This window comes from Arvicola amphibius, chromosome 15 (genome assembly GCF_903992535.2).
Source record: "Arvicola amphibius chromosome 15, mArvAmp1.2, whole genome shotgun sequence".
NCBI classification, from domain to species: domain Eukaryota; kingdom Metazoa; phylum Chordata; class Mammalia; order Rodentia; family Cricetidae; genus Arvicola; species Arvicola amphibius.
The window spans coordinates 14,943,704-14,963,043 of record NC_052061.1 but is presented as its reverse complement, the minus strand read 5'-3'; the positions used below and the strand labels follow the sequence as shown (position 1 = coordinate 14,963,043).

The 19,340-nt window shown below is 53.3% G+C and overlaps 1 protein-coding gene across 1 annotated transcript in view; it reads left to right on the top strand.

The window, feature by feature from the left end:
- Cacna1a (calcium voltage-gated channel subunit alpha1 A) overlaps window positions 1-19,340 on the top strand; it is a 270,463-nt gene that overhangs the window by 183,121 nt on the left and 68,002 nt on the right. The window contains 7 exon segments of the mRNA XM_038312389.1: window positions 1,912-2,005; window positions 4,108-4,782; window positions 9,019-9,464; window positions 10,738-10,876; window positions 12,426-12,555; window positions 13,342-13,401; window positions 13,949-14,055. Coding sequence (XP_038168317.1) covers window positions 1,912-2,005; window positions 4,108-4,782; window positions 9,019-9,464; window positions 10,738-10,876; window positions 12,426-12,555; window positions 13,342-13,401; window positions 13,949-14,055 — 1,651 coding nt within the window.

The window sequence follows — 19,340 nt, the reverse complement described above, 5'->3', positions numbered from 1 at the left end:
GAACTCAGACACTGGGGCTACAGAGGAAGGACTGCCAACCCTCCATCTGTTGACCCTGGCAGGAGGGAGGAAGGGAGGATTTCCCAGCCCCACCTCCATCAGGGAAGAGCGGAAGTCTCCCACCCCAGGCATGAAGCCAAGAGTTCAGCCACCATGAAGCTGGCTGGCATGTGTCACCACAGGCCGATCCAGCCGAGATACAGGAGGCTAGCATGGGAAGACAGGCCAGCTACGCTCCAAAGTGAAAGTGGCCATTCCCCTACACACCCCATCTTCCCCTTCTGTTGTACATGTTTCACAACGGTGTAATCCTCAAGCAGGGGAAGGCACCTGGAGCCCCTGTTTATGCATGCCATCCCTCAGCCAGTACTGAGTGCCTGCAGTGAGCACAGCCCTGGCCTAGGAGCCAGGGTCGTAGCAGTGCATGGCACTAAGATGCCTGGCCTCTCGGCGCAGGAATCCCAGCTGTGGAGACAGGCTAGGAATCAGACACATTAGTAAAACTGCAGTTTACCAGGTGCTGAGAAAACAGGGTGAATCAGAGAGTCCTCGAAGTTCAGGTGATAAGAGAAGACACAGAAAAGCTGAGAGACCTGCTGGAGGTCACACAGCAGTAAGTGGAAAGGCTGGGATTTGAACCCTGCTGTCTGAATCTGAAACGTGTGGTCTTCTCCACTGCACTTAAACCTGAATTGCTCCATGCCCTCCCAGGAGCTTGCCAAAAATGCAGATTCCGGAGGCAGCCCTGGGTGTTGCAGGTGCTGCCAGGGGCCTGGGAACCTGCTTTTTCAGTGTTGTTGAGGCAGATGCTTCCAGGACCTGGTTCTAAGCTATGCTAGGCATGGTGCCTGGAGAGGGGACACTGCCTCCTTGTCACTGACAGATTTTAAGGTGGAGGTTACTCCTGGCACCAGAAGATCTCAGAAGGTGGGTTAGCCACACTGTAGAGCCCTACCCCAGGGCTCCTATTCTTGGTGGATATATATATATATGTATACACATATACATACATATGTGTATATATACGTATATATATACATATATATGTGTGTGTATATACGTATATATATACATATATATGTGTGTGTATATATATATATATACATATATATATATATATATATATTCCCTTGAGACAGGGTTTCGCTTTATAGCCCTGACTGTTCTAGAACTCGCTCTGTAGACCAGGCTGGCCTTGAACTCATAGCGATCTTCCAGCCTCTGCCTCTTGAGTGCTGTGATTAAAGGTGTGCACGAGCACATCCAGCCTTTGATGGTCCATCTAGGCCGTCGACTTAAGCATAGAGCCTGCCCCTCTCCCCATCTTCCCACAGGCTGACGATAGATCTTAAGGTCCCCAGCTGCCTTCCCCCCCCCCACTATTGACAGGTTGTATAGCTGTGGCTCTGCCTTTGGGGTACCTGGGGGGGGGGTACCTGATGTTTAAGGGTGCTTGTTCAGAGCATTTAAAAAACCTGAAAAGCACAGAACACCCACAGGCTCAGGACTAGGGGTGCAGCTCCCTGACAGCTCTGTTCCAGCTGCCGCAAAGCCTCAGGGTCCATCCCCAGCACCAAAAAAATAGTTAAGGAAAAGACAGTAGGAGGAGCCAGGCATACTCACACATGCCTGTTATTCCAGCACTGGGGAGTGCTGAGCCAGAACGATCTCAGGTGCCAGACCAGCGGGGCCACAAAGGGTTAATGGGCTAGAGAGCCTGCCTGTACACAAGGGGTACATTTCACCACCTAGTCTGACTGGGGGCCTTAGTTCCAGTTGGTTAAGGTCCAGGCCGAACTTGTTTCTCAGTACTTCAGATGTTGTCCCCGCTGGCAGCAAGGTGGGAAGTGAGCCCCAGGCCTGTTCTTGTGCACAGGAATCCCATTTGCTTCCTAGGATGAACAAGAAGAGGGAGGAGGCCAGCCAACCAGAAACTGGCACTACAGAAAGCCAAGGAGGTAGCAGAAGTGAGTCCCCTGTCTGCGGCCAACATGTCTATAGCTGTGTAAGTGTCCCCGAGCCTCGGGTTCCACTCAGGCAAGGATGTGGGGAGGGTCAGGGTGGCCCGTAAGGGCTGAGCCTGGGAGAGGCTGGGAGCAGCATCCATGTGGGGCGGGACAGACACTTGCGCGTGGCTGTTCCAGTCCAGGAGATGACAGATAAGTGAGTGAACTGCACACTGTGGAGCCTCCAGGAAGCAGCTGGGAAGGGGCAGTGGGTGAGGAGTGAGGAATTCGAGCCCTGCCGCCCTTCTGTGCCCCGTGTGTGCACCCCAGGCCAGTGCTCCGCCACCGAGCTTCACTCCGTCCCCCAAAGCTGTGACTTTATAGCCAGGTGTGGTGGCACACACCTCACTCTGGAGGCAGAGACGGGCAGATATGTGTGAGTTCAAGGACAGCTGGGTCCAGACTAGACACAGTAGGATCTTGATCCAGAAAACAATCTTGTTAGGCAAGGCCTCAGTTAGAAGGAAACAAAACTCGAAAGAAGTGAGAGAGCCAGTGAGAGAAGGAAGGCTCTGAGGCAGGGGTGTTTCAGGGATGGGAAAGAGCTGTGAGGAGACAGACGTGGAGGGGAAACGGAGTAGGCTAAGTCTCGAGGGCCACCGAGCAAACGGGTTCTGGATCCTAACTGAGAGCTGTAGAGGGTTCTTGAGCAGTGCGGTGTCCAGACCAGACTCAGATACTCACAGGTTCCCTCTGGTTATTCTTGGGGTAACAGACTGTGGGGGTGGGGATGGTTATGTGGGCTGAAGGTCAGGATCAAGACTCTGGGCTTTCCATACAAAAGAGGCAAGACTAAGCAGGATGGTGGGTACAGCTGGGTTCAAACCATATTCTAAAGGTGGGGCAGACATTTCACTGGTGGGTCAGAGGCAGTTACCGTGAAAGTGTATTTATTAAGGGGGGGTCCCAAACACCCACATTCAGAACCACACCCCTGCTGACGGCCAAGGGAAGTGGCTATGGTAGGGCAGGCTTCCATAGTGCCAGTGCTACCCCAAAGGCAGGCACAACCAACTGCTTTCCTCCAGAGCTGCCCACAACCCCTACCTGCACACCCCAGCTGCCCACAGCCCCTACCTGCACACCCCAGCTGCCCACAGCCCCTACCTGCACACCCCAGCTGCCCACAGCCCCTACCTGCACACCCCAGCTGCCCACAGCCCCTACCTGCACACCCCAGCTGCCCACAACCCCTACCTGCACACCCCAGCTGCCCACACCTCTACCTGCACACCCCAGCTGCCCACAGCCCCTACCTGCACACCCAGCTGCCCACAACCCCTACCTGCACACCCCAGCTGCCCACAGCCCCTACCTGCACACCCCAGCTGCTCACAGCCCCTACCTGCACACCTCAGCTGCCCACACTTTGGAAGAAAAGGATCAAACATTGGCTTTATGTACTACTATTTAAATTATTTATGTATTCATTCATTGATTCATTCTGGCACTGGGGGATGGAACCCAGGGACTCACACGTGGTAGGCAGCCAGGCCTTCACCAGTGAGTCACACACCCAGTCCCTCTCTGGTAGAATCTAGACAGGAGTGCTCCTGCTGAGACAGCTGGAGCCTGTGGTGAGGCAGGGCATTTTAATGGAAGTCCATAATGGAACCAAACTGCTCAGCTCGTGGTGCTGGAGAAGAAGAGAAGGGAGGTGCCAGTATGTCCTTCAGAGGTAGGCTCTAAATAACCTTCCTCCAAGTAGACCCTGCCTCCTAAGGTTTCTGTCACTCCTCATCAGTGCACAGGGCTATGAGTCCATCAACAGACCAATCACACCAGTCCTTCCTAGCAGTGAGAAGCGGAGGTGGGAAACTGACCCCCTACTCGGCAATCCAAAAGAGGCCATTAAGTAAAGGTCCCATACCTGAATTCAGTCCCTAGGAGCTTACACAGTGGAAGAAGAGAACCGACTGCAGATAGTTGTCCTCTAACTATCACACACTTGCCGTGGCCAGGGCACACTCACATACAAATGCATACATCAATTTATAAAGTTGAAAGAACCCTCGGGGGGAGGGGTCCGCAGCCCTCGCTATCCGACCACCTTCACACACAGCCGCACACCACGGCAAGCAGCTCCCTTTGTGCCTTGCAGAAAGGAGCAGCAGAAGAACCAGAAGCCCGCCAAGTCGGTGTGGGAGCAGCGCACCAGCGAGATGCGCAAGCAGAACCTGCTGGCCAGCCGCGAGGCGCTGTACGGGGACGCGGCTGAGCGCTGGCCCACCGCCTACGCGCGCCCGCTGCGGCCCGACGTCAAGACGCACCTGGACCGGCCGCTCGTGGTGGACCCGCAGGAGAACCGCAACAACAATACCAACAAGAGCCGCGGGCCCGACGCGCTGCGCCCGACCGCGCGACCCCGCGAGAGCGCGCGCGACCCCGACGCGCGGCGCGCCTGGGCCGGGAGCCCTGAGCGCGCGCCTGGCCGGGAAGGCCCGTATGGCCGCGAGAGCGAGCCGCAGCAGCGCGAGCACGTGCCGCCCCGCGAGCACGCGCCCTGGGACGCGGACGCCGAGCGCGCCAAGGCCGGGGACGCGCCCCGCCGCCACGTGCACCGGCCTGGGGCGGACGGGGAGCCTCGCCGTCACCGCGCTCGCCGCCGGCCCGGGGACGAACCCGAAGACAGGCCGGAGCGCAGGCCTCGTCCCCGCGATGCCAGCAGGCCGGCCCGTGCTGCCGACGGCGACGGCGACGATGGGGAGCGCAGGCGGCGACATCGACACGGGCCGCCAGCCCACGACGACAGGGAACGCAGGCACCGGCGCAGGAAGTGAGTGGGCTCCAGGAGGGATGTGCCCAGTTGGGCTTCACTCCGGGCGGGCCGAGGAGGTTCCCCAGTAGCAAGCGTGACAGTCACCAGGCCCAGAATACCGGAAGCCGTGGGGATGTACCCAGCGGCCACAGCCGGGGTTAGCAGATGGGGAAACAGATGTAGTTCTGAGCTGGGATGTACCCAGGGTCTTATATACAAGAGTCCACAACAGAGCTATGCCCCTCAGTGAAGGATTTTAGGTTGGCACTCTGCAGCAGAGCCAACCTGTCACGGGGGGAATTCTAGGCTAGCATCTATCACTGAGCTACACCCCAGCTCCTCACTGGAGGACTCTAGGCCGGCCCCCTACTGCTGAGTCACGCCCTCAGCCCTTTCCTGAGGGATTCTAGGCAGAGACTCTACTACTGAACTACATCCCATCCCAGCATTATATACAAAAAGTCTAGGGTGCTGCCGTCTAGGCTTCCAAAACGGCTAGAGGACTAAGGCATTGTGCGTCTTGCACAGGCCCTAGGGAGAGCCGATAGTCTCCACCAGATTCATGTAGCTTTTTCATTATTGCTGTTTACTCTTGAATTAGTGCGTTCCTTTTTGGTTTTTTGTGACAGGGTTTCTGTAGCTTTGGAGCCTGTCCTGGAACTAGCTCTTGTAGACCAGGCTGGTCTCGAACTCACAGAGATCCGCCTGTGTCTGCCTCCCTGAGTGCTGAGATTAAAGGCGTGCGCCACCACCGCCCGGTGAATTAGCGCGTTCTTGGCGTCAGTGTTCTCACCTGATGATCGGACTCCCCAGAAATGACCGAGTCATTGCCAGAATTAAATCAGTCACCTCTGCCAGGGGCTCGCATGGGCACTAATGTGTGCGAAGTGTCTGCGACTGTCATTTTGCCAGTTCTTTGCTTACTTGATGGGGGGAAGGGAGGTCTGATCTCTCAGACAGTACCCCACCAGTAGCTGCTTTTTCTTATCTTTCTCGTAACATTTTGTAATGTTTCACGGAAGACCATAAAGGGACTCTCTGTAGAGAGCCCAGAGACTTCTGTGTTGATAGCGACATCTGTTATAAAAATACTGTCCTCAAGCCAAGTGTGGCGTCATTCCTATGATCCCAGTACTTGGGAAGTGGGACAGGAGGATCTGGACTTCAAGGCCAGCCTTGGTTACATAGTGAGTTTGAGACTACCCTGTGCTACATCAATAATGATGATGATGATGATGATGATGATAATAATAATAATAATAATAATTTAATGTCCTCTTGATCCTCCTTCATAATGCTATGAGAGCATCACACTGGATTCTTGAAGGGTGTACAAAATCTGACCCCGGCCTATGGGAAAGAGGCATTTGTACAACCTGCCAGAGTCAGCTTTCTCTTCTGCTGTGTGGGCCCTGAGATGTCAGGTGTCTTACTAGCCTGTGTGACCCAGCTCGTGACTGGGTGGGGCTCAGGCTTCAATGAAACCATGAGACTATATGTTCCTAACAAGAGGAGCCCAGTGCAGGTCCCAGGACCACATACTGAGTAGTGGGGTTCTCAACCAAATGAGTTTAGACAAGGGTCTGTAGACAAAAATCATTACCAGGAAGGTGGGGGAGGGGTCACAAGTTCAGGTCAGCCTGGGATACACAGGGAAATCCTGTATCAGAGAGGGGGGATGAGAGGTGAGAGGATTGGGTGAGGGCAGACTCCTTCTGGAGGCTGGTCCTGGTCATGGATACTGACTCACACTTCCCACTCCTAGTGCTCACAGCACCCCTCGCTTATATCACTGCCTCTGTCTGCACGGTGCTCCCTTAAACACCATTGTTCCAAATCATTCTCTCCTGAGTGTTTCCCTCTGCTCAGTGAAGTGTGAGAAGGGTCAGCTGTATTCCAGCCCAGACTGAATTCCAGTCAGTAGCTGCAGGTGGTAGGGGCCTACAGAGTTGGTTTCATCCATTTCCACTGCTATAACCAAATGCCTGAGGTTGGTTACTCGTTTAGAAAAAGTGGAAGTTTATCCAGCTTCCTGTTCTGGAGGCTGCAGAGTCACAGAGCACACCAGCACTCTGAGGACTTGTTGCTGCATTCAAACACGGTGACCCAGGGCCATCATGCCTGTTCTAGTCTCTTCTTTCTCTCAGAATGCCACTCATCCATCATGGGAACCCTGCCCTTGAGACCTTATCTAGCCCCCACTTACCTCCAAATACCATCACCAGACAAATTTAGGGATTAGGTTTCTCAGTAGATGGGGCAAACACATTAAAACCATAGCGGAGACATTCTGAGAAATGTGACCAAGATGGGCCAGACCACAAGAGGAGCACCTAGAGAAAAATGGAGCGTTTCAGGCAAGAACAGTACATGTTAAGGTCCTGGAATCACTCAGAAGACAGCCAGCTTACAGGATATGAGGAAAGGGGGCAAAGGGCCAGAGATGGGTCAGGAGGACTCTGGATCCCTTAAGAGGGTAAGGAGCAGCCAAAGATGGGAGGAGGGGCTTTGTCCCTGTATTGTGTCTGCTGCTGCTGTACCAAAAGAGGCAGAGTGATGAGGACAGAATGGCTGTCCCTAAAAATGTTGTTCTGAGATAGGACTCACTGTAACTGGTCCTCCTGCTTGCTGGGATTACAGACATATACGGCCACCTCAAGGTTTATTTGGTGCTGTGATGGAACCCAAGGCTTTGTTCACCACACTAGGCAGGCACCCTTATTAACTGAGCTGCACCCCATCCCTGCAGGAGGAGTTTTTTTGAAAGTCTCTAAACGTCTGAAGCAGGCACCAGAACACCATTCCTGCACCTTCAGTAGTTGCTAAACTCAGGTTCCCACACGGGTCCAAGTGAGACACAGGCTCCAGACTCCTGGTAGAGACCTGTGAGCTCCCGAACATCTGCCACTCCTAGGACTAGTCTCCTGACCAGTCGAGGCCAGCTGTTTGCAGTGTAGTTCCAGCTGCATCTGTCACCATGGCAACCCACTACCCATTGGTACAAGGAGGGTTACTGCAGTTGTGGGTTTCCTGGCTCACTCTCCCTGTATAGCAGAGAATCCTGATCCTTTAACACACTCCTCAACACCTCCACTTTGTTCACCACCTGTTTACTTTGCTGAGTGACGCTGGAGCCAAAGGTTTCTAGATAGGACCAGATTCCAGCTCAGTCCCGTCTGAGCTGGTTCATGAGAGACAAATGTCTTCCCCTCTGCCTCAGTTTCTTACTCTGTTAAATGGAGCTGATCTTGTTATCCATTTCAGGTGTGTAATGCATGAAGTATTGGGGGCAGTCAGGAACTGTGTCAGGAAGCGTGCAGAGGAAGGTCAGTCAGGAAGCGTGCAGAGGAGGGGCAGTCAGGAAGTGTGCAGAGGAGGGGCAGTCAGGAAGTATGCAGAGGAGGTCAGTCAGGAAGTGTGCAGAGGAGGTCAGTCAGGAAGTGTGCAGAGGAGGGGCATTCAGGAAGCAGGCAGTGAAAGGTGCTGTTTTATGGTCTAGAACAGTCTCTAGGTCTCAGGAGGGTACCACAAGGAAGAAGTGCATGGCAGCTGGCAGCGGGAACCTGCATAAGACAAACTTAATACAAAGAACACCTGTCCTGGACACTGGGACAGGGCCCAACTTCACTTTTGTGTATCCTCTAAATCTTCCTTAAAGATACTTAAGGATTAAAATTAACTGGAAATTGAGCTGGGTGTGGTGGTGCACACATTTAATTCCAGTACTCAGGAGGCAGAAACAGGTGGTTCTCTGTGAGTTTAAGGCCAGCCTGGTCTACAGAGTGAGTTCCGGGACATCCAGGGCTACGCAGAGAAATCCTGTCTCAAAAAGCAAACAGTTACTGGAAATTTATAATTGGGCTTTGCACACTGGGCTAGCAAAAAATCCCCAGTAGAACCACGGGTGTGAGTCAGAGGTAGAGCCCCTGCCTAGAATCCCCCAGTGAGGGTGTGGCTCAGCGTTAGAGGGTTACCACAGCCTGTGTGAGGCTCTGAGCTCCTCCTCAGCACTACAAAGTTCACAAGAGTCCATAACCGCTTGACCTGCCTGGAGCTGCGCAGCGCTCTGTGAAGTGTAGAATCAGCAAATGATTGCTTTCTCTTTCCTTTCGGGGTGGATGACGCTCGGGGCCTCATATGAGCTGGGTAGTGCAGCAGACTGTCCTGGGCCATGCTGTGGCCTGGGTATTGGTCCCGGCAGCTGCGGTGCTCTCTAACCAGTTCTGCACTCTTCCACTTTGATCCTCTCCTTAGAGAGAACCAGGGCTCCGGGGTCCCCATGTCTGGTCCCAACCTGTCCACCACCAGGCCAATCCAGCAGGACCTGGGCCGCCAGGACTTGCCACTGGCTGAGGACCTTGACAACATGAAGAATAACAAGTTGGCCACCGGGGAGCCTGTCAGTCCCCACGACAGCCTGGGCCACAGTGGCCTTCCCCCAAGCCCCACCAAGATCGGGAACAGCACCAACCCTGGTCCCACCTTGGCCACCAACCCCCAGAACGCTGCCAGCCGCAGGATGCCCAACAACCCGGGCAACCCGTCCAACCCCGGCCCCCCCAAGACCCCCGAGAACAGCCTTATCGTCACCAACCCCAGCAGCACCCAGCCCAACTCAGCGAAGACTGCCAGGAAACCCGAGCATATGGCGGTGGAGATCCCCCCAGCCTGCCCGCCCCTCAACCACACTGTGGTCCAAGGTGAGGAGCTGCAGGGTTGCTGGGCCGTTTACTCTACAATCTCTGCTCACAGTCTTGGGAGGAAGAAACACTAGACCCTGTGTGCAGCTCTCAGTGGACTTGGCCTGTGGCCATGCTCCACACCCTACCTTCCCTCCACAGAGCCCACACTACCACAAGGGAGAAAGGAATCCCCAAGTGGAAACTGGGGGCCTGGGGACAGCGCAGCTGGAAGCATCGTCATTGTAAACGGTCTAGTGGCACAATGAGCAAGGAAGGAGCTGGGGACCTGGCCTGGCTGGTAGAGTGCTTGCCTAGACACACTCTAGCACCACAGACAACCTACAGTAGTGGTAGATGGAGGCAGGAAGTTCACAAGTTCAAGGCCACCCTTAACTAGGCAGTGGCCTTAAGGCCAGCCAGGACCCCATGTCTGTTAACAACGATGTCTGTTTATCCCAGTGTCTGTGTCTCTCCCAACTGCTGTCACTACAGCACACACTGAGGAATGTTTGCATGCTCTTCTCTCTCCTGGTGATCAGATGTCTCACGCACCAGTGTGGCCCGTTTGGATCTGCCTCACTCCTCTGGTCACCTGGGGCTTCGGCCCCTAAAGACAACTGCATACATTCCTGTGAGGAGTGAGTCAGTTTTTGGCTTGGGGCTGCTGTGTTTTGAGACTGTGTAGCCCAAGCATCTCACCGTATAGCCCAAGCATAAGCTAGAAGTGACCCTCCTGTCTCTCTTTCCCTGTGGTGGCAGAATTACAGGTGTGTGCCACCACAGCTGACTTCACTGTGGTGGTCTTGATAATAAACTAATTTTACTAGTTTTCGAATGAAGAAACAGACCCCTGGGGAGGTTCAGCCTGTCCACAAACAACCACACAGAGCTGTGGAGCCTGCCCAGGGGAAAGGTGCTGCAGTCAGAATTGGGTGTTCTCACAGGGTCTGAGTTCTCTACTCTGGGCAGCTGCCCCATGCAGGTCCTAGTCACATCAGAAAATCTAAGAGGACGGAGGCAACATTGCTCTGTAGAGTGGGAACTGGCATTCCAGGGCCAGTTCAACGCAGCTGTGTGACCTTGGACTAGCCACTTTACTTCCCTGTGCCCAGATTCCCTTCTCTGTCAGGTGGTGGGCACAGGCACCAAGCCCACAGGGTCGGGTGACGCCTGGTGTACAGGAAGCTCTTTCCCCAGTGTCCTATGCTTAGCGTTGGCTCCAGGAATGACCAGGAGTCCAGAGCTTTGTGGGTAATCATGGAGGAACCCATGTTTATTCTTGTTCCAACAGTAAACAAAAATGCTAACCCAGACCCACTGCCAAAGAAAGAGGAAGAGAAGAAGGAGGAAGAGGAGGCAGACCCCGGGGAGGATGGCCCGAAACCCATGCCGCCCTACAGCTCCATGTTCATCCTCTCCACCACCAACCCGTGAGTGTGGGGCAGAGGCCACCAGGCTCCCCGGTGGGCGGGGCAGGCAGTGGAAGAAGGTTCTCTTCAGCGCCATCTTGAGTCTTGAGGCCCTCAGGAGACCTTCTTGCTTCAGTCACAGGAGATAAACTTGTCGTAACACACTACCCTGGAAAAGGCCCTTCCTGCCGTGAGACGGGAGCCACTGCCGTAAATGCCGACCTGTGCCCTGCTGGGACAGGTGTCTTTAGGAATTGCTGCCTCGTGCTGTCCACGACCTGCACGACCTGTGTGGCAGTCATGCCTCTGAATTCTGTGAATAACGATTGCACCACACAGATGTGGACTCTGGGCCCTTTTTTCTAAAGTTCAGTTTTTCTCCTTTACTAAACAAATGTCTAAGTTGCACTTACTGTCAAGTATTGTTCCAAGTGCTTTATAAATTTACAACTTTTTTTCAGAATAGTGCAGTGAAAGCCGGTGAGGCTTGAGCCAGAACAGGCTGCTTCTAACAGCACAGGTTTTGCTTGTTTGGGTGGCCCTGGGGTGGACCAGGCTTTGTGCATGCTAGGCAAGCACTCCGCCAGCTAAGCCGCAGCTCAGGTTTTCTGCTCTTGGTGGAAGTGATGGGATTTGTTTTGAGTTTTGTTTTTAATTTTATTTATCATTAGTGTGTGTGTGTGTGTGTGTGTGTGTGTGTGTGTGTGTTGTATTTGCCATGGCTTCCTAGAGTCATTGTTCTCCTTCCAACTCCATGTGGGTCCCAGGGATTGGACACTGGGCACAGGTTAGCAGGGAGAGCACCTTTACAGCTCACTGGCCCTTGTCTTTTGTTTTGTTCTGCACATGTTTGTTAATGTTGTATTTGTGTGTGTGTGTGTGTGTATTTTGTCGTGTGTGTGTGTGTGTGTGTGTGTGTGTTTTGAGTGTGTGTCATTTGTTTCAGACCAGATCTTACTCTGTGACCACACTGGCCCTGAACTCATGACATAGTCCAGATGTCCTGAACTCTTAGTAATTCCTCAGCCACAACCTCCCTAGCTCAGATTACTGACAGGAGCCACTACTCTCAGTTTCTTTTTTTAGACACTAGAATATTTCACACATGGAAAACCTATCCTTGAAACGGCTCCGTGGGTAGAGAGGCTGCGAAGCCTGCCAACCTGAGCTCAGTTCCCAGGACCCGCAGAGTCAACCCTCACAAATTGTCCTTTGCTCTGTACAGGCAAGCCTCGGCACAACCACCATCCCCACACAAATAAATAATGTAATTAGCTAAAGGAATAAAATTGAAGTCTTTCTATGTCCTGCAGAATCATTAGTAGTATTGATCTCACTGGCTTCGGAAACCAAGTGTTCAGTTGTTTGGAGGATAGGAACTCTTCCATAGGCGACACGGCTGCCTCAGGCAGCTGAGGGTGTCAGCCGCACTGGACTATGGGACCTACCCCGTGCCCCATGGAGAGTCCTTGACAGATGGTCTGAGTGGGCAATGGAATTGGACTGTAGGTGGGTGGAGGGGAAGGGCCCATGAGCCTGCAATCTAAGTGGCTCCCTGCTCCGCCCACAGCCTTCGCCGGCTGTGCCATTACATCCTGAACCTGCGCTACTTCGAGATGTGCATCCTCATGGTCATTGCCATGAGCAGCATAGCGTTGGCCGCTGAGGATCCTGTGCAACCCAACGCGCCCCGCAACAACGTGAGTCCCGGCTCTGCTCCCCATCTGAAACAACAGACGAGATAGACATTCACCTCTGAGCCACACCTGCAGTCCCATTATATGACTAGCTGGTCTCATCCTAAGGGAGGCAGGAGCCTGACTCAGGTGGTCATAAGCACCCTCTGCTGGTCATGTTCAGTAATTATCAGCCCTTGAACCTGTAGCTCCTGCCTCCCCCCCCCACACACACACACCCAAGGTGTTCTAGGTGGTTCATGAAGCTAGAAGCAGGGACAGAAGCCATTTTTGCCAATCCAGACAGAAACAACTAGAGCCCAACTCTGGGCAGGATGGTGGAGAGAGGAAGGGGAGGGTCCATCATCCCAGACTGAGTGGTGCCCTCAAAGTGAAAGAGAACCAGATGGCCAGGTGGCCCCAGAGTTTAGAAGATACTCCTGGAAACAGGAGAGCCCTGAGTGTGGACACTGGCCTGTCTACCCCATCATCCCAAGGACAGTCACCCCCACGGTGGAATGGACTCCTCCAAGGCCCTCTTAGTAGTCCAAGGCGGCTTGGAGTACTTGAAACAGGCACTCTTGGTGACCAGCCCTTAGCAGGGTAAATCGGTAGGATTGGCCGCCATCTGCTGGACACTTTGATTCACAACCTACACATCTTTAATCCTGCCTGGGAGTGGCTCCTGGGTGGAAGCTCTGCTTCTGGGGAATTTTCAGTGTTCCCACACCACAGTGGGCAACTGGTAGACTTACTAGAAGTTGAGCAAGCCTGTGATTGGCTTCCCTGTCCCTTTGTGTGTCCGTGCAGGTGCTGCGGTATTTTGACTATGTTTTCACAGGCGTGTTTACCTTTGAGATGGTGATCAAGGTAAGAACAGTACTAGGGACATCCACAGACCTTCTGAGAAGAAAAAAAGCTCCATCCAAGAGTAGATGTGCTGAGTGTGTGTGAGGGGAATTCACCAGACAGTGTGGTGGAGAGAGGGAGGAAGGAGCAGGGAGGGCAGGGAAGAGCAGGGAAGTAAGGTGTGACCGTGACTGTGAGGACTTTAGTGTACACATCAAAGGAAGTGAGAGCTGTGGAGAGCTCTGGGACTCTGCATGAGCGCTCTCGAGCACCCTCAGATGACAGATGAGGGGATTGTCAGGGACCAAGTAGGCCATGATGAGGGCAGGAACCACAGATCACAGCAGAAGTAAGAGGTGGACAGAGTCTTGGGAGGCTCCAAATACAGCGTACAAGGCTTCCTGGTGCATGCTCTCCGGGGTTCAGGCAGAGCACTCTGATGCTTGGGCTTGGGGTCTTCAGCATCAGGTCAGGCTCCCTTTCCTCAGAAGGAACCACCCATCATCCCAGGAGGGAGTTATCCTAGCGAAGGGTTGGGGGCTCTGAACAAGCTGTTCTCTCCCTCTAGATGATCGACCTGGGCCTTGTCTTGCATCAGGGGGCCTACTTCCGTGACCTCTGGAACATTCTGGACTTCATAGTGGTCAGTGGGGCCCTGGTGGCCTTTGCCTTCACGTAAGTCTCCATGCAAGGCTCCCCACCCCCAGTCTGAGTCCCGCTGTCAGATGTGGGTCATATTCCGGAGTTCTGAGACGGGAATGAGAGCCGTGGGCCAGAGGGGATGAGGGGCGGGCAGGGTATGCCCAGTGGTGCTGCAACTGGCTTTGTGCATGCCATCACCATTAAGAAAGGAAGGAAGGGACCAGAGCCACCTTCCACTCCTCCCACAGCAAGGTGGTGGCCTCTTGCTGTGCTGCTTCTGGTATTCTTGCCTCTGGGGACATCTCATCTCCCTACCCACAACCCCCCTACATGTTGTCTCTTTGGGGTGCCCCTGAAAAGACAATCAGAAAGCAAGTGTGCATGAGATCCCATCCCACCTGTTCCCCAAGGCTCCTGGTGGCCTACTTCTATGTGTCTCTGTCCTCCCAAGGCTCCTAGGATGCCCTGCCCTCAGCAAGGTTATATACTATGGCACCACTCCACAATGGCACCCTGGTAATAGGTGGCAGTTTCAAATATGGCTCCTAATTTCTGAGTGACCATTTTAAAATGGCAACCATTTCAAGATGGCACCCAAGTTCTGAGTTACCATTCCAAGCTAGCATCCACTTTGTGGTGGTGCTGGAGAACAGGGCAGCCATTCTAAGATGACCGTGAATTCTTACTGTCATCCCAAGGTGACATTCTAGGGTTTAGGGACCATTGCAAGTTGGTGTCCAGGCCTGGTGATGGTGGTGCACGCCAAGATGGTACCCAGGTTCTAGATAGCCATTCCAAAATGATCCTTTAGGTCTGGGCATCCATTCCAAAATGGAGTCCAGGTTGTTGAAAACCATTTCAAGATTGTGCTCAAGAAGCAGACAGCCATCCCAAGATGGCAGCTGAGTTCTAGGAAGCCATCTCAAACATGCTCAGGGGCCAGAAGCAATTCCCAGATGTTACCTGAAATCTCACCATCATTCCAAGATGGTGCGTAAGTGCAGAATGGTCATCTCAGTGTCCCCGGAGGTCTATGCATCCACTTGATGTGGTATCTAGTGTCTCAGTGGCCGTTCTCAATGGTACATGAGCTCTGCCATCCAAGTTTCTAGATAGCCATTCCAGGTGGTGTCCAGCCTGAGATGGAGCTCAGGGTAGGTCTAATTGGAGAGGGAGCCCAAGATCCCGGCAGCAGGCCTATCAGGGAGACCTAACTTGCTCCTCATCCAGAAATCCATCTTGGGAACCAAAACTGTGCTTATCACATAGGTCAGACCCAGAAAGAAAGGTCTTACAAGGTCTCTGACACGCCCCCCTCGACCCTCCCACCCCCTGCACAGAGACCTGAGGGTTTCTTTGGGCTGTCTGACTGGCTGCCTCTCAGTAGGCATGGCCTCTCAGCCTGCTCCCTCCCCTGGCGCTAAGTGCCCATTTCATGACAGAGGACCCCGACTGTTACCCATTTCCAGGTGAAAGGCCACAGTAGGGCCTCCCAGGCTGCCCCCTGGAGCACAGCAAGCTGTGGTTGTGGTGGACATGAATCAGCATTTCTATAGTCAGCAGGCCTAACTCGGCCTGACTCCCAGCTCTCTTTCCTTTTATCCACTCTTCCGATTCTCTCCCTGTCCTCCCTGTATTCTCTTCTCTTCCCTTCTTTTCTTTTTTTCTGGTCCTGAGGATGGAGCCAGAGGGTGGAGCCAGGGGCCTTTGCGCTGAGCCCCGAGCAATGCTCCCAGCTCTAGAGTCAGACTTCTAATGTTCCCACGAATTTGGTGCAAACATAGTGCTGTGCTGTGTTCCTATAATTCCTTGTTTTTAACCTTTCCCCTAATTTCTACGTAAGAGAAGGTCAGACCAGGGACAGCCATGTGCCTCTGCAGGCTGGCAGTTCTAACAGAAACTGAGATTGAAAGCATGGGCCATGGATTCTCTTGGAACTTTGGAAAAACTTGGAATTGTGAATCTTACTATGAGGCAGGAGAGGAGACACCCTGACCCCTACTCACTACCAAGAATCCACTTGGCCCTGCCACTTCTCACTGAAGACAGGACTGCAGCTCAGTGCAAGCTGGCCAGCACCTTGTTTAAGTCACTCCTGCATACCCAACAGCAAAAGCGATTGCCAGTTGCTGCTTGCTTCCCAAAAGATGTTTCAGAACCTCCTTGTCCCCCAGTCCCCAGCAGCAGGCTCTGCTCTCTTGTACCTGAGGTGTTTCAACTTGTGAGTCTTTGCTTGGTGTGTCTCCTTGTTGTCATGGTAGAGCAGCAGCTTGCTGCTTTCCTTTCCTTTCCTTTGTCTATCCTGTGAGCTGTCTGCTCATAGACAAGGTGGAAAACCCCAATAGGAATAAGCGGTACCTCCATCTGGGTGTGGTGGCAAATGTGAGGTTGAAGCAGGAGGATTGCTAATCTAAAGCCAGCCTGGGTTATAGAGCACAGATGTCTCAGTGAAGAAGAAAAAGTTCCCTAAGTCTGGTAGACTCTCGGTGCCTCAGTTTCCCCATGCAGCAGGTTGTAATGGCTCTAATGAGAGGAAGCGCCTTGTGTGTGTCATCTATGACGCTGTGACACCAGAGTAGTGATCCCCATTCCACAGACGAGAAACTGAGGCTGAGGCGAGGTGTGTGGAGAATGGAATCTAGGCCAGCAACCTGTCCCACTGGGTCCTTCCTTCCCTGGAAGGTCTGAGAGGCCGAGGAGCAGGAATGAGGAGGAGGGAGGCTGCTCCCTTCTTGGGTAAGGGGATTGAGGCAAGGACCCTGATTGTCTGCCTGTGCTCTCCCAGGGATGTGCCGAACCCTCTGAATGATCCCACCCTCCTCTCCTCACCCAGATCTATATGTGTGATCTGTGTTGCATAGGTGTGGGTGTGCATACATGTGCTCTCCATCCACTAACCATGCTCCATCTTCATGCACCATCACTAACGAGCCATCTCACAAGCTGTCACCATGAGGGACGTCACGCTTAGTGCCGATGCTTTGGAGCAGCTAGCTGACATCTCACAGCAGCTGCTAGCTAGATCATGATCCCACCCTCACTGCCAAGAGTCCATCTGGCACCACCGCCCCTCCCCCAGAGCAGGTCTTCAGCTGCTGGCAGACTCTGGCATAGCTGCCAGAGTGTAGCTTATCCAGCTCCTCCTGCACCCTCAAAGCCACACCCAACAGCTAAAGAAGAGGCCCTTCAGCAACACCCTCACAACAGCCCTGTCCCTGAGGGGCTCTCCTGCAGTGCCTTAAATCAGCCCTGTCCCCGAGGAAGGCAGATTCAAGCTCAAGATGCAGGCATGTGGGTTTGACTCTCAGTCTGCCACTTTCTGGCTAGCTTCCTCATCTGGAAAATGGGCACAATGGTGTCATCCTCCTGCAGGTAAATGCAGTAACACAAGACTCAGCAGCACATACACATTAGGGGAAGGCCACAGGGGATGGAGCTCAGGGGTAGTGCTGGCCTGGTGTGCAGGAACTCTGAGTTCAAACAAAAGATAAGGTAGATGCCAGTGCCATTGGAAGCATTGCTAACGCCCATGGGGAAGGGCTGTAGACTTACAGGCAGGGCTGAGAGCCCTAAGCTGGACATCAGGGGAAGGCTCAGTAGAGATATTTGTAGACATTAAGCCATTCAGGGTTGAAAAAAGAAAATTGTTGGATATAACATGATGCCTGGAATCCCAGCTCCTCAGGAGGCTGAGGCAGGAGGACCACACTGTCAAGGACTGCCTGTAAACTTAGCATGACCCTATCTCAAAATGAAAAGTAAAGAGACGTCTCAAGGAGTGGCTCAGAGGTAGAATCCCCCAGTGAGGGGCTGGGGGCAGCTCAGCAGTAGAACGCTGACCTAACATGTGTGAGGCCCTTGATTCCATCAGCAGCAACTCTCCTTCCAGAAAGGTCCACCCACCAGAGTGACACACATGTCTACATCTCAGCTACTTAGAAGTTGGAGGCAAGAAGATCAGTCGTTCAGGCCAGCCTGGGCTACATCTTGACAAGTCAGTATAAGTCAAGGTGGAGGCTACTGATACTGAAGCATCATGAAGACAAGCCCATTTTTCAGATGAAGCTTGTTGGCAGTCAGAGCGCCACTCAAGCCTCTGTTCCCTCCCCATGAAACTCACCTACAGCAAGCTGAACCCCTGTACCAGGACCGCTGTAGGAAGCGACCCTGCTCTTGGCAGTGACTGAGTGGCGAGTTCACCCAGGGTAATAGGCAGCCCCAGGGCTGCCTTACTCCTTGGAAATTTGCCTTTGCGAGCTGCTGTCAGGGCCATGTCCTGCCCAGTGCAGAGACTGAAGGAGGGGCTGGTCCCCTGGTCCCCGGGATCCCAGAGCCCAGTGCCCATGTGTGTCTGTGCGTGTCCTGTGTTCTCTCTGAGGCCACTCACGATTTGTCTCTCCTTCCGATGCCACCTCACCAGGAGCAGTACACGGTAAAGTGCCTCTCTCTCTCTCTCTCTCTCTCTCTCTCTCTCTCTCTCTCTCTCTCTCTCTCTTCTCTCTCTCTCTCTCTTTCCTGTCTTGTCTACCGTGCCCCGTTCGCAGCCATGTTGGTTCTGGCCTTCTTTTTCTGTGGCCTTTGTTCTTGCTGGTGTCCTGTTGCTTACCATGACCAGAGCCTGCTCCCCAGGGGGCAGAGGAGTCACAAGGGCTCACAGCCTCACCTGCCACTGTGACCCACTAGCTCTTACCCAGAACAGAAGGGGCAAGACGTGTTCTTCCTCACATGTGATGTCAGCAGGGCCAAGCAGCTGGGGAGAAGAGTCACCAGAGCAGCTGAGGTGTGGGAAATGGGCATTCCAGAGAGGAGGTGGCCATAACACTGAGGAGCCTCTACCTGGCGCATCCTTCTAGCCCACTGTGGTAGGGCACACCTCTTAGAGGTTCAGGTTTGCCTGACTTACATAATGTGTCCCTGCCTCAAAAACGGTAAGATATATATATAGAGGTCAGTGTTCTTCTTTAATACGTAACAAGCAGTTAGAAATAAACACTGATCAGTGGACAAAAGTATATATGAGGAAATATCAGGACTGGGTGGTGGTGGCGCACGCCTTTAATTCCAGCACTCAAGAGGCAGAGGCAGGTGGATCTCTGAGTTGGAGGCCAGCCTGGTCTGCATAGTTCTAGACCAGCCAGGGATGCATAGACAGATTCTTTCTCAAAACAAAAAAGACACCATAATTAAGTGTTTGTCATGCAAACATGAGGACCCAAGTTCAGTCTCTAGAACCCATGGAAAGCCTGACATGGTGGCACGCACATATAAACGCAGAACTCGGGGTGGAGAGACAGATCCCTGGGGATCCCTTGCTGGCC